Source organism: Anser brachyrhynchus (genome assembly GCF_964034855.1).
Source record: "Anser brachyrhynchus genome assembly, chromosome: 3".
NCBI classification, from domain to species: domain Eukaryota; kingdom Metazoa; phylum Chordata; class Aves; order Anseriformes; family Anatidae; genus Anser; species Anser brachyrhynchus.
Genome location: NC_137696.1, coordinates 91,938,131 through 91,952,880, shown reverse-complemented (window position 1 = coordinate 91,952,880; position 14,750 = coordinate 91,938,131). Strand labels below are relative to the sequence as shown.

The window sequence follows — 14,750 nt, the reverse complement described above, 5'->3', positions numbered from 1 at the left end:
ATTCCAAGAACTCCAAAAAATAATAATAAATGTTAAAAAACAAAGCCAAAAGAAATTAGGTTCAAATGTAGAAAAAGGGGAGACATACTGTATTTTTGCAAAGCCCTTGCTATTGCTGATACATAGCGATACATATAGCATTCCTTCCTGTACAGTATTATTCCTTTTTTAAAACCTTAAAATGTTTGTCACAAAAAATGTACACTGAATAGGACATTTAAATTGTAATCTCAAGATGCTTCTAATTCTTAATATTGTGTATAAGCATTAAATTTAAATCCAAATCCAAATGTGAGCACTAACTTTTATCCTGAAAATAATAGTATGTTTAGACTTGGACACAGGATACAGGGTAGGATTCATTCTATTTTCTTTCTATGTGTGTAGTAGAGACTGCTGTCATTGTCACAGAAGTCAATTAAGTAACTAAGGTTAAATAAAAAATTGCCGCTATTAAGACAGATTGATGTGTAAGGCATTGCTGAATATTACATAAATTGTGAATCAGGTTCATTGTGACAGCATAGTTTTGACTCAATGAGTTAGAGAGATACATGATGGGATTTGTTTCTTAAAACTTAAGTTAACTTCAGGTGATGTTTCCATCTGAGTTGCTTCATTTATTTTCCCTGTATAGGCAAGGGAGGGAAAGAGGCATTTCTTTGGGAGCATGTATTTTGGATGTACATCATCATAATAATTTGCCCTATAGATCTCTTCTGTCTGCTGGCTATGAGGAAGGAAACTTAAGTTGAACAGCTCAAAGGTAGACATTTATGTCGTAGACATCTATAGCGAAGTGAGGAGAATCCCATCAGATCTCTCTGAAGATCTCTTTCTGGATCATCTGTGCCAGAACTGTTATGCCAGGGAAGGCCTGATCCTTCGAAACAGTTGTAACAGGTAACCGTGCAAAGTGTACTTCTGTCTGGACACTGATGAACTTACATAAATAACCGCATCAGATATCTGACTTTGAGAATAATAAAATGATACATTTTAGTTAAGATAATTAACAAGTGAAGTTAGTTCCCAGATCCTGGAAGTCATTAAGTGCAGACCACGTTGGAAGAGATTAATGAAGAATTGGGGTGAAGGATACATGTATTGGAGCTTCTTGGAACTTCTGTTCAGCCATGATCTGTCTGATGCATGTGCCTCTAAATAGGAATCTGTTTTAAGCTGACAGACTACACAGGCTCCCTCTTCCTCTTCCTCTTCCTCTTCCTCTTCCTCTTCCTCTTCCTCTTCCTCTTCCTCTTCCTCTTCCTCTTCCTCTTCCTCTTCCTCTTCCTCTTCCTCTTCCTCTTCCTCTTCCTCTTCCTCTTCCTCTTCCTCTTCCTCTTCCTCTTCCTCTTCCTCTTCCTCTTCCTCTTCCTCTTCCTCTTCCTCTTCCTCTTCCTCTTCCTCTTCCTCTTCCTCTTCCTCTTCCTCTTCCTCTTCCTCTTCCTCTTCCTCTTTTTTTCTTTTTCAGAAAAAGAACAAGGAGTAGAATGGATGTAGTAGAATGATAAGCATTTTCATAGATTTTTTTGTTGCAGTTCAGCTGTGCACAACAAACAGCCATATCACTGAAATGCCGGACTACATGGCATTAAATGGAAGCATATGAAGGGCTGAAATGCTCCTGTGGCTGGACAGCCATTTTTTTCTAGTAGGTCTGCATAAAAGGGACATTGCAAGTATTGGACTAGCTCAGTTGGTAATCAGTCCATCAGGGAAAATAGAATTTCCCTGGAACAATGTTCAGTTAGGTTCAAACAGAAAGGTTTGAAGTTCTGAGAACTGCACTATTAATGCCAGGGTGTGTCTCCATAAGCCTTTCTCCATGCAGCCATCCTGTACCCGCTGGATGTTGTGGGTGGGTATGGTACTCAACAGTGCTTTATTCCAAATGCAAGTGTGTCTGATGTGATGAGAAGAATTCTTCAAATAAGCAACTCTTTCCAAGAATTCTGCTTTGTTTATGCAATACGTCTTATCTCTTCAGCCATACATTTATGTGTTGTAGTAGAGCTTTAACACGGGATAGAAAAATTCCTTGCTGCTTCCCAAATAATATAATATTCCCAAATATTAAATTGTTAAATTAGAAAAAAATAATTAAATTGCTGGCTCAAATTCTCTTTAATTGTTTATTAGAAAAAAATAACCGAGAACATTATGCAGCTAGAAAAAAAAAATTAAAATGACTTTTCAGCCTATTTGGCTTTTTTGCAGTTTCTGCTGTTGACTTTCTCATACACATCGGATTATTAATACTTCACCCAGGTAAGAGAAAAGAGATTTATGGTATGTAGACCTCATGAAATTAATTAAACTTGCATCTGGACATCCATTCATCCTTTTTAAGATGTAATTTATTTCCTTAAGCTTGTAAGCACAAATTGTAACATACTTCAGATTGTTACTGGTGAAAGGTGCTGCAAAATAGTGCTCTAGGTAAATATAGGATTATTTTTTATTCCATGTGACTGCTGATGCCACCGGTAACAAAGGAACTAATGGTTTTATAGAATAATCAGTGGATCCGCATTTTGTCTCATAGATATGTACTTAGTTTGGAGGCATGTACTTGTGAAATAAAAAATCTCTCCCCTAAAAGAAAGCAGTGAAAGGATCAGTCAAGACTCAATACATGTCAGAAGAGGGTCATATATCTTTGAAGTGTACGCCTACTTTTGCTGCATATGTCATTCCCTATTAAAGATTAGATTTCAAGATGCATACAAGATAGTGTGGCATGTCAGAGCTGGAAAATGAAAAACGGTTCATGCAGTTTCTCTCTTCCCTCTCATAAAATGGTAGCACTGAGGAGAAAGGGGTAGAGAAGTATTCTTACAGAGCTAAAAGGTAGTAGGGCTCTGAGTGTTCTTAGGTGGTTGGCGAAACTGAGGATGATATAATCAGAAAATGTCAGGTGTGTTTGGGAATAGAATCTATTACATGAGGAGATCTCTGTATAGCTGTTGACCAAAGAATTACTAGCCTTAATATTGGTGAATCATCTCATTCATGGAAACATAAGTACTGGAAAAGGAAAAATGCCTAATTTCAGACATCAGAATATACCTCAACGAGTAAAACGGTAATATTCCTAGAAACCTTTGTGTTTAAAAAATTCACAAAATCTAGGTTTTATAAAAAGACTGTTCAGAAAGCAGAAAATAACATGCTTAAAAAATCAAAATTTACCTCTTTGAATTCCTTTTGTTCTTTGATTCATCTGATCCTTGTGGCCATCTGATCCTTGTGGCCATCTGATCCTTGTGGCCATCTGATCCTTGTGGCATACATGGTATATCCACTGGAAGACCACTTGATTATTACTTAATCTGTGTCTCCAAATAGGTATGCTTCTGTTAACCTGCTTTCTTCACGGGGCATTTCTGTTTAATGGCAATGATCTGCAAAACAGAATGATGTTACAGAGAATTAAGCACAGCTTCCTTAATGCGTTTGGATATTGCAGTTAACTATGTGAATTAGCATATACACCATATGTGCTCTTAAAAGTTCAATTTATAGACAAGGTAACTTTTCCTTACAGATTTATTTTCCAATTTTATTTTAGAGACTTGTTTAAAGTCTTCATTATGATGTACTTTTAACACAGTTTCACTAAATGCTTTCCAGGAAACAATATAAATGCGTAGTTCCTGTGTCGATAGCTTGCAGTTTATTTGCTGCTTTAGTATTTTTTTATCCCCATATAATAGAAATGGGAAGTATTCTAGCCCTAACTGTAAGTTACTGACATAATGGATATCTGTTTAAAAAAGGAATTACAGTCGATGGTTAAGCTGTCTTTAAATAATAACCTAGTTAAATATAGTAAACTGTAAGCGGAACCTATGGAATAATAATGAGAGTGAAATCATCTCTTCAGCTATTTTTCAAGATGATCTTTTCATTTTACAGGACACATTAATATCTTTGGATTTCTTATCTTCATGCTTACTTATGTCTCTCTAAACATCTGGGACAGTCATGTCCATAATGACTTAGAACATTGGCCTGCCCCATTGGGAACTTATTTGCTGATTTATTTTTTTTGGCTAAAAATACCTTTGAAGCTGTGCCTGTGACCTATTGTGTTTATGTATAACCATCACTACTTAAATCATAATATCAGGAGGATTAGCTGATGTTTGTTCAGTGCTTTCTAAAATGTTAAAGTGCTTTTAAAAAAACTATTGACGTAGCTATGATATATTATAAGCATGAGGCATAAGGCACGGTGGTGTATCTTCTGCTGTGGTACTCCATCAAGCATAGAAAAACTGCTTCTGTTCCTCACATATTCTCTGATAAGCAACGGTTTTGCTTTGCAATCTGTTTATCTGTGTGCTTGGGCTGGGCTCTGGATTTTCAAGAGACCATGTGGCTTAGCTTAGGTTGTTAGGTGGTAGGGATGGATGTAGTGGGCTTAAAGGTAGGTTTAGACTTTAAAACCAGATTTAGATTTAGGATGGCAAAATAAGATTGTCAGCACAGAGGATAAAGTTTGAAAGGCAATGTTTGTCATGACCTACCAAGCTGTGGTCGTTCTGCTGCCTAGGTTTTAATCAGGCTAGAGCTGGTGTTCAAACATACTGAACATGTCCTCAGCTGAGCTATCATAGACTACAGTTGTGGTGGTGGTGGGGATTTGGGTCTGCTCATGCTGATGATCTGCAGTTAATGCCACATCCAGGAAGAGCTGCAGTCCCCAGTTCGGCTCCAAAACAACCAGAACTCGTGCTGCTAGTTTTTGAGTGAGTGATGTACAAATGATTAGTAAGGTAGTTTTATATATGGGCTGAAAGGGTTGGCAGCTTAGTTTTAGAGTTTTTGTCTAGGTTTTGTAGGTAAGGTTGGCATTATGGTTTGTGTGGCTGAGAAGCATGCAGTAGGTTAAGTCTGGTTCTGTAGTTGGTCTAGACTTTGGTGACAGCACTCACCTGGCTGGGTAAGGCTTGATATGGCAGGGCAGCAAAATAGCGTTAATGTTCCCAGAGAGGAAAGTGCTGCTGACATCAGTCTGAAACCTATTCAGATTGTTAGATTGATAGGATTTCTGGCATGGATTTAATTTAGGGAGATAGGATGTGATGAGCTAAAGCTGAACATGGTTACCAAAGGGATCACAGAGCTAGGCTTGCATTGTTGAGCCAAGGGCTTAGGATTTTGGGGTTTCATTTTTAATTAGACACAGCTAATTCCATGTGTGCAATGTATGATTGGGATTGGGTGAGTGCAAGGATGAGAAGCAAGTTTAATAATGTCTTCGGGACTCATAAGAGTTTGGGAGATACAGGAAGGGGATGCTGTGCTAGGTTTATGGTGAGGGAGAAAGGCAGCAGCAGTGGACTGCAGTGTTTAGATCTGAGTGTCAGTGACATGAGTTGCTGGATTGGTCTTAAGGTATAGAGCAAGATTTGGATGTCCAGGATTTGTGCAGCAGAGAATGCTTTGCTAGAGTTGGAGGTATTGCAGAAAGAGGTGTGCTCGGGCAACAGATAATTTAAGTGGCTTGATTAGATTTAGAATTAAGACATTTTTTGGTTGCATTCTTAAACTTGGATGAAATACGTGCAACCAGATATATTTATTCAACTGAACCGTAGTTCTGAGTGTACACACGTGCACATTCTCAAAATAATTTACAGTAGCACAGTCTGTATCGCATGTCTTCTAGAATTAATTCTTTCCTGCTGAAAGATGTTTGAAATGCATGTAGCACTAACAAAATTAAAATTAGATTTAGTAAATAATATTCTTGAATCTACTCAAGTTTAATTTCCCGTTGTTTCAGAATGGTTTATTTTCACTTGGCTCCAATAACAATTCACATAGGCAGAAATAAATTGAGTCAAATTCGTAGAGCAAGGAAATGGGAAAAATAGAAGAAAAATAGAAGAGAAAATATTTGTTGATATTTGTCCTTTTTTTGTAAATGTTGGCATCCCACGTTACATGATTACAGCGCAACCTTTGAAGATTTAGCTTGTGTACTTTGTATTTCCTCGTGTCTGTCAATCCCTTAATTGAGCTGGCAAAGCACAATTAAACCTCTAGGTGTTTTATCTTGAAACAAGATACTTTTGGCTTCATTTCATCCTTAAAATTAGATCTTTCATTAAAAGTTACTCTTAGTTTCTCTGAGTTTTCAGAATATCAAACTTCTAGCTGAAGTTGCTGTTTTAAAGAACTCTTTTTCATGTAGCCTTATCATTTATTCAAAGCTCTTTTACTAAGCCTAGCTATTACATTTAATATAGGATACTGCAGGGAATTGTATATGAATGAGAGAGAGAGCGGTTACACAGAGATTAAAATCTGAGTAGTAGTTCTGCCTATAGGAATAAATTATAAACAGTTTAGTTTAGGTTAACATATTCAGTTACTCAGTTTGAGGCCTTCCTACACAATTCTATTATGTGAACTGCAGTTCAGTCCTCATAATTAGCTTAAATAAAGTGCGTTTGTCAAATGTTCATGGAATTACACAATAGCTAAGAACGGAAAGGACCTCTGAAGGTGATCTAGTGCAGCCTCCCTGCTCAAAGCAGGCTCAGCTAGAACAGGTTGCTCAGGGCTGCGTCCAATCAAGTTTTGAATTTCTACAAGTATGGAGATTACAACAGCCTCTTTGGGCTGCCTGTTCCAGCGTTTGATCACCATTACCATCTCATTGTAGAAGGCTATCAGGTTCATTAAGCATAATTTTCCCCTTTGTAAATCTATGCAGACAGTAGTCATATTGTCTGTCACCATTTTCTCTATCATATGCCCAGAAATTGTTTCTGGGATTATTTGCTCTATCACCTGCCCAAGGGTGAGGCAAACTGACCTGTAGTTCCCTGAGGGTGCTCCTTCCTGAAGACAGGACTGTCATTTGCTTTCCTCTGTTACTCAAGAACCTCTCTCAGTAGTCAAGACATTCCAAAGATAATGGCCTTGATATTGACAAGCTCCCTCAGAAATCATAGGTTTTATATGGTCTTATCCCATGGTCTTATATGTCCAGCTTCTTGAAATGTTCCTTAACTTGATTGTTCTCCATTGAGGGTAAGTCTTCCTTTGTCCAGACTTTCCCACTGGTCTCAGATATGTGGTGCTCCTGAAGGCTGATCTTACCAGTAAAGGTCAAGCTGAAGAGGACACTTCATCCTTTGTCATCAGGTCCTTTCCCAGGACTTGGGAAAGGTCTTTTTCTTTTGCTGATGATTTACCTCTAGAAATTTATCCTGATGCACTTCACATGCCTTCTCAGATTCAGCTCCAGATAGGCTTTCACTTTGCTAACTCTGTCTCTTCAAATTTGGACAGTGTCTTTGTATTTCTCCAAAGTCACCTGGCCTTGCTTCCACCTAAATTATGCTTCCTTTTTATGTTTGAATTTTGTCAGGAACAATTTGTTCATCCATTCAGGCCCCACGTCATTTCGCTTTCACGGGTAGACCATTCTTGAGCTTGATCCTTGAAAATCAACTCTCCCAGGTCTCTTTTCTCTCCAGAATCACATCACATTGGATTTTTCCTAAATACATTCCTGAAGGAGCTGAAATGTGCTCTCCTGACACCTAGGGTTGTGATCCCACTTCTTGCTTTTGTTTAGTTTTCCAGCAATAGGTGATATTATAGTTGCAAATCAGTTGAGCTCCCAAGGAAAGTGTTAAGTCATTTGGAGAAAAGTCACTTTTCCAACTGTCAAGAAGTAATCTTCAGGAAAGTTTATAGATGCTTCAGTAACACTTTCAAAGTCAGCAACCAATTATATGAAGGTAATAATTCATAATGAAGCCTACTGAATTTGTGGTAATTTAAGATGACTAGAGAGACATGCTCTGAAACTCCTCGTTTTCATCAAATTCCCTTCAGAAAACCTTAGAGAAGGTAGTGTGAGAAGAGTGTGAGATCTGTACTGGAGGACACTTTATCCACTAAGTTAACCTCTATTCTTCCATGACGAAAACATTTTTCAGAGAAACCTTAGGTTTCTCTGAAAACAGAGAACAAAATATAGAACAAAATATATTCAAGTATGTTCCATGCCTTGATATTGTTTTATTTCTTTTTTAATTCTATTGCATTTTTTTCTATTTTAAACAAAGAAATTCAGAAACTAATGCTATTTTCCATAAAAAAAAAACCAACTATGTTATAATTTAAAATTTGACTGATTTTAGGAAGGGTCTTGCTTTGGTTTACATCATGCTGCAGATCAATTGGCAAGCTTGCAGCTGAAATTACAGGCTTGACAAAGCTATGGCTGCTCACGTTACAGAACTTTCTTTCTGCCTTATTATTAAAAAATGAGAATCATAGGGTCATAGAATGGATTGGGTTGGAAGGGACCTTAAAGATCATCTAATTCCAGCCCCCCTGCCATGGGCAGGCACACCTCCCACTAGACCAGGTTACCCAAAGCCTCATCCAACCTGGCTTTGAACGCTCCCAGGGATGGGGGCATCCACAGCTTCTATGGGCAACCTGTTCCAGCGTCTCACCACCCTCATTGTGAAGAATTTCTTCCTAATATCTAATCTAAATCTACCCTTAGCTTAAAACTGTTATCCCTTGTCCTGTCACTACGCCCCCTGACAAAAAGTCTTTCTCTCCCTTTCCTGTAGGCCCCCTTTAGGTACTGGGAGGCTGCTGTAAGGTCTCCCCAGAGCCTTCTCTTCTCCAGGCTGACTAACCCCAACCCCTTCAGCCCATCATCCCCAACTCTCTCAGCTTTTGATACACTGGAATAAAACATTCAGCAGATTATTTCTCTGGCTCCACATCTAGAGAGTGTGTATGTATGAGCAGAGATTCCTGAACTCTTTGATCAAGCCTCTAACCTACCAGTTTCTTAGCCACAGCTGTCTGAGAGGGAAATACCTTTAAAGGGTTCAGGCACTACATAATGTGACTGTAAAAAGTGACTCAGATTTGAACTCGTGCATTTTGTTATTCAGCTGTACCTAGAAAAGATCAGCAACTGGTCATCAGTGGTGTAAATAATGTTAGTGATGCCTGTTCTGGTACCAGAGAACACATGCAATCGCTTCCTTCACAGCCAGCCAACACTCCAAAGTCGCTGCAAGACCCTGCTTTACACCAGGGCAAGTCTGTGCAGCCAATTTCCTTTTCACAAGTCCTTCACACTCGCAGCTGCCATCTCCTTTCCAGGCACGTTGTCCTGAGCTCTGGCCTTGAAGTGTTAACCTCACGTGGTGCAGCACAACTGAGCACATCTGTTAATACCTCCATGCCCGAAGAGAATGACTAAGTGGTGTGGGAAGGGAAGGTGTTCAGCTCAAGGTTGTCTAATCCTTCCGTTATGTAAAATCTCATTGCAAAATGATATTTAGCCTAATTCTAGGCTAAATAACCCAAATTCTCAACCTTTCTTCACAGGAAGAGCGCTCCAGCCCTCTGATCATTTTTGTGGCCCTCCTCTGAACCTGCTTGAGGTCCATGTCCTCATTATGCTGCCGGCCCCAGAGCCGAATGCAGTACTCCAGGTGGGGTCTCACGAGAATGGTCCCTTGACCTGCTTGCTACAGTTTGGTGGATCCCAGGATACAGTCGGCTTTCTGGCTTGTAAACACACACCGATGGCTTATGTCGAGCTTTTCATCTACCAGTACCCGCAAGTCCTCTGCGGGGCTGCTTCTATCTACTTGTCACCCAGCTTGTATTTGTGTTTGGGATTGCCCCAACCTAGATGCAGAACCTTGCCCTTGTCCTTGTTGAACATGTTGTTTGCATGGGCCCACCTCTCGAGCCTGTCCAAGTCACTCTGGATGGCATCTTTTCCCTCCAGTATATCAACTACACCACACAGCTTGGTGTCATCTGCAGAGTTGTTGGGGGTCCACTCAATCCCACTGTCCATGTCACCGTCAAAGATGTTAAATAGCATCGGTCCCAATACAGACATCTGAGGAACGGCACTCATCACCAGTTTCCACTTGGACATCAAGCTGTTGACCACAACCAAAGTTGAGTGTGACTAAAGTAAATCTGGATACTCACCAAGCTCTTTTTTTTTCTCAAAAATAAATGATATGTGATTCCATTTGGTATTTTCAAAATGGATAGCAGAATTCAAGCAGCTAGTTGCTCTTCTGTCAGGTAAATGCTATATGACTGAAAGGCATTGTATCATCTGCTGAGAACAGAATAAATTTTAGTTATAACACATGGAGAGAATACTTCTGACTCTTACTAAAAAGAAAAAAGACACAACTTTGCACAACAAAATTAATCCACACTGTAGACCTGGTAAATGTTAAATGTCAGTGTTTTCTGTCATAAGACCTTGTTTTCACTTTTGGCAAATGTTAGCCATTCTGGCTGATTCTTTTTTTCTATTGATATCTACCTCAGGCCATTTTTATATGTGTTTTTGTTTTATTTTTGTTTCTGCGGGTGCATGTGTACAACTTTGATGTACAAGGTGTAAGAGCTCACAGCTTTGACAGGAGCCAGTAGGAGCCGTGCTTTGAATTCATGTAATTCTGTATGATGCCAGGCATTGTAAAATCACGTCCTAGTCAGCTAGCAGACTAGGCATTAACAGATACTGTATTTCAAAGATTCTGTTGTAATAAGATAAAAGCACCACCTCTCTCTAAAGGTGGTGAAGTTAAAGTTATACATGAGCTATGTGTGGAATTATAGCAATGATTGTCATTGAAAAAATCTGTATTCGAGGCAGAAAGTGAATGCTGCACATTTTACATCCATGCATGTAACAAGGATAGGAAAAGTACTGAATAGTATTCCTTCTAAGGCAGCAGCATCAGGAACAGAAGCAAGTACTTTTGCAAAAAAAAAAAAAAAAAATAGAGCAACTGATCATGTTATTAAAACTATAGGCATAAGAGTCAAATTAGGCTTACAATTTCATTGTATTGATTTAAAATTGCTATTCCTAATTAAAAGCAGGTAGCTAGTAGTACATTAAGAAACCATAAAAAAATAAATGAGATAATTAATTTGCAATATTAAAGAACATAGTCTGAATCATAGACCTTAATTTCCTCAGTGTTTCATGACTGTGCTAATGAGTTCTTTGACCAACCTTTGGAATATATGCTGCTAGCTCATTTCTGCATGGTGGTTGCTCAAGAATCATTTGGAGTTAAGTACTTTGAGTAAGGTATGCCCTGATTAGTGTCCAAATTTAAGGAATCAGCAGTTTACATTTCCATTATTCGTAACATGAGAGCTAATTCCAGTTTGTAGTTCCAGAAGCTTTTAAGCTAGTTTTCCATGGTCACAGATTCTAAAAATGTATTAATTATCATATGGGTGGCAGCTCCTTCTAAACTATGCCTGTCCATTTTTCTCATTGAGGTTACCACTGTAGAAAAAGTAGAAGTTAACTTTCGGTACAGTATAAAGCTTCTAAGACTTCCCTTTGCATGATTTAAGACTAATGAGAAGGAAGAAGGTTTTAGCTCCCACAGTGGTTTTAGAAGATGCACATGGAGATGAAACTGCTTATAGAAGTATTTTCTTTATATAATACTACTGGGCTATTTGCCATACAACACTACTAGTCATCTTCAAAGTGTAACTTTTTAAATCATGGAAGACTTACTAATACGGGGGGGGGGGGGGGGGGGAGTAAGGTTGCCTAACGTTCATTACAATTATGGTAATATATAAGTAGGTAAGTTGTGATATAAAGAACCGGTTGATCTAGATGTCACAACGTATTTCTGTTTACTGAAACAACGATTCTTGGTAATTTGTGTTGGGTTTTGTTTGTTTTGCAGTTTTTGATCTATTTGAAAATATAGTAGATCATGGAATAGGTCATTTCTGTGTTTGATTTTGTATGTGCATTGAAATTTTCTTTGAGGGCATGTTTAATGTACATTAAGATACCGTTGTCAAAATGTGAACATCCATAAAATGTTGAAGGAGCTGGAATCATTTAATCTAGCAGGAAGAGGGCTGAGGGGAAGAGCAGCTGTAATGTGTAAAAGTCTTTCAGAGTGGGAAAATTTGCTGTACAAGGAATTTGTACAGCAAATTTTTGGTTGTACAGCAAATTTTTGGCTCCTGAAGTGAACAAGAAGAAATGTATTTGGTCATTAAGATTACGTGTTACAAAAAACATTTTACGTGTTAAAATGCTTAAACACTTGAAAACAGAGTAAGCAGTTAGCTGCCTCTTAGGATGGATGGCTAGAGTGCACAGGAACAGCCAACACAGAAGACTTTCTTCTCCTTTACTGAAGGTCTTCAAGTACATAGGTGTACTTGAACCTGTCTCAGAGTGGAAGCATTGGACTAGAAATTGGTCACCTGGGGATCCTTTCAGCTGTAAATCTGAACTCTGTGCTCCCATTTATTCATTACGTTAACATTTATCCTTATGGTTAAAATCTGAATCTGTTGGAGGGAGGGAAGAAGGGAAAAGTCCATTGCATGTAAGTTCTGCTCCTCAATTCCAGAAAATATGGAAGTACTATTCTGATTAACTGTGTGGATGATAGTTTGGGGGCGATTAGGGTATAATGAGGATTTAATAATTAATGCTAGTAGTTCAGGAAAGAGGTTTTTGCAGAAAAATTACAAAATTTGACTGATAGCTTAGAAGAGTACTGACATGTTCCACGACTGGGTTTTCAAAGTGCAGGAGGTTAAAACTCTCCTCTTCGGGCAGCAGTGCAATTCAGGATGTAGGTAAGATGTGTCCTGGCAGGGGTTTTAAATGCGTGATTTTTGCACAGAACTGACTGCTTTGTGTCATATTTGGAGTCCTGTGAATACTGTATTTCTCAGGCAGATTACTTTGGATCTCTCAGCTTATATTCAGCTTTCACTGTAACACCTGTTTATAATATTTTTAATCTATAGAGATGGAGAAAACAGTGATTTTAAGAGAGGTCTCAGAAATAGGAAGAAAAATATAGTGAAGACAGTACTGGGTTGAGATAGAGAGTTCTGCTCAGTTGCAGTGGTGCTATACGTATGTATAAGTATCTGAATAATGAGTAGCTTACAGCTGTGCTCGCTTGAATAGCGTTTCAAATAATATGTACTGTTCTGGGTTGTTTTATGCTAATGACAAAATTAATATTATTCAAGAGGTTTTTGCTACTTATTGCTCATTTTAAAATATTTCTGTTTATCATAAGAGCTGTTCTTCAAAATGTATTTTAGCATACATTTCAATTTCAGAACATACAGCTTAACTTCCTTGCAAACAATTTTAAATGCATTTGAAAGTTAAATTATATTATTGATTCATGGATTCTGAGGTCAGAGGGAGTAATTTAATCCAATCTCCTTTCTGTACAAGTGAATTTTCCAGAAGATGAATTTAAGATATTTTTATTAATATATCTGATCTGAAGTCTGTTATTGATTCTGTTAATTGTTACAATTTTTATTCTTCTCCTAGTTTAATAATAGCTTATAATTTGTCTTTTTTTCTGAATTTTATTGCCTACAATTGTTACAATATATATAAAAAAAAAAAGCCCTGAACAAGATTGATTGAATATTCTAGAATAGTATTACAACTACATAATACTGTATAGTACAATACATGAAGTTATATAGAAAACTAGATAAATTATGAACAAGGCAAAATTGCCAATTGTCCAATCAATTAGCTTTATGTTGAATCAACATGAATCAATAGTATTAACTAAATATTGATCTTCTTTGTTTATTATATATTTGTAAACATGTTTATTGGAGAAAAAAATCCAGCTGATGGAAACAATGTTTTTACTAGAACTCACTTCAAAGTGTTAGCTATGCTTAGAATATTCCCCAAATTTCCGTATCGAGTAAGACAGTTGTGAATGACCCAATCCTGTGCTGTGGTATGCTAGCACTCTGTATGCCGCTAATCCTGCAGTACCTCAGAAGTTAAAGACCAGATCTAGAGCCTGCAGGAATCACTAGAGGACTCCATTTTTTACTTGGATAAATCCTTTGGATGTATATGATAGTATTAACATAGTTGCTGAGAGTGGCTACCTTGAAAATAATAGAATAAGAATTTAAAACAAGAATTGAGAGCTTGTTTACGTATATAATTGGGTTTCTTTTTATCTGGGAGTTCATTGTTTTTCTTCTACTTCAGACAGTAGATATTTTGTATCAGTAATTTTTATTATGACCTCATGTAAAACATAATTTCATCTTTTTTTTAACGACAGTACTCTTAAATAATGTTAACTGCGTGTATCAGTGATGTTTACCTTGCTTGTTTCTCCTACCAGATGCTCTAAAATAGGTTTCTCTCTCTCCCTCTGTGCAGAGAGTACCATATTTAGCAAAACTGAACTACTGTATTTGCATGTGCAAACATCTTACCGGCCAGTTCTGTTATGATTCTTCTAAGATTACAACAGTGACAATAATATATACTCAGTAATAAATTCAAATATCAGGTTTAAGGAGAAAACAATTGTGTAAACCATTTCATGATTGTGATCACTTTCAAGTCACCCATATTTTCTTTTTTGTTTTTAAATTACAGTGTAAGATGTTTGAAGAAGACATTGAGATTTTGAGTGACTACCAGGTGCAAGAAAATAAGATATTAGAAATTGTTCCAGCAATTCAGTCTTACTCCTTAACAGTGTTGGAATGAGTAAGACATTTTAAGCTTTTAGTTCAATGCCCCCAAAAGATAGGGCCAAAATAATATAGCAAAGATGAAAAAAAAGTGGCATAATTGCCCATGGCAAAGCATTTGCTCTTTCTGGTGCCAGGCTGAGCTTTTAGGCTCTTGC

At 37.6% G+C, this 14,750-nt stretch overlaps 1 protein-coding gene across 6 annotated transcripts in view; it reads left to right on the top strand.

Annotated features, from left to right (window-relative positions):
• The window catches only part of MEI4 (meiotic double-stranded break formation protein 4), a 160,841-nt gene that overhangs the window by 47,665 nt on the left and 98,426 nt on the right, over positions 1-14,750 (top strand). Inside the window, exon 5 of one of the 6 annotated variants that reach the window (XM_080585984.1) lies at positions 2,221-2,271. The exons of 4 other annotated variants lie outside the window; for them this stretch is intronic. In XM_080585984.1, the coding sequence (XP_080442110.1) occupies positions 2,221-2,259 (39 nt within the window). In that variant the 3' untranslated portion in view covers positions 2,260-2,271. Of the gene's footprint in view, positions 1-2,220; positions 2,272-9,393; positions 10,271-14,750 lie in introns of those variants that run through there. One more of the 6 variants, XM_080585983.1, reaches the window with a different exon arrangement.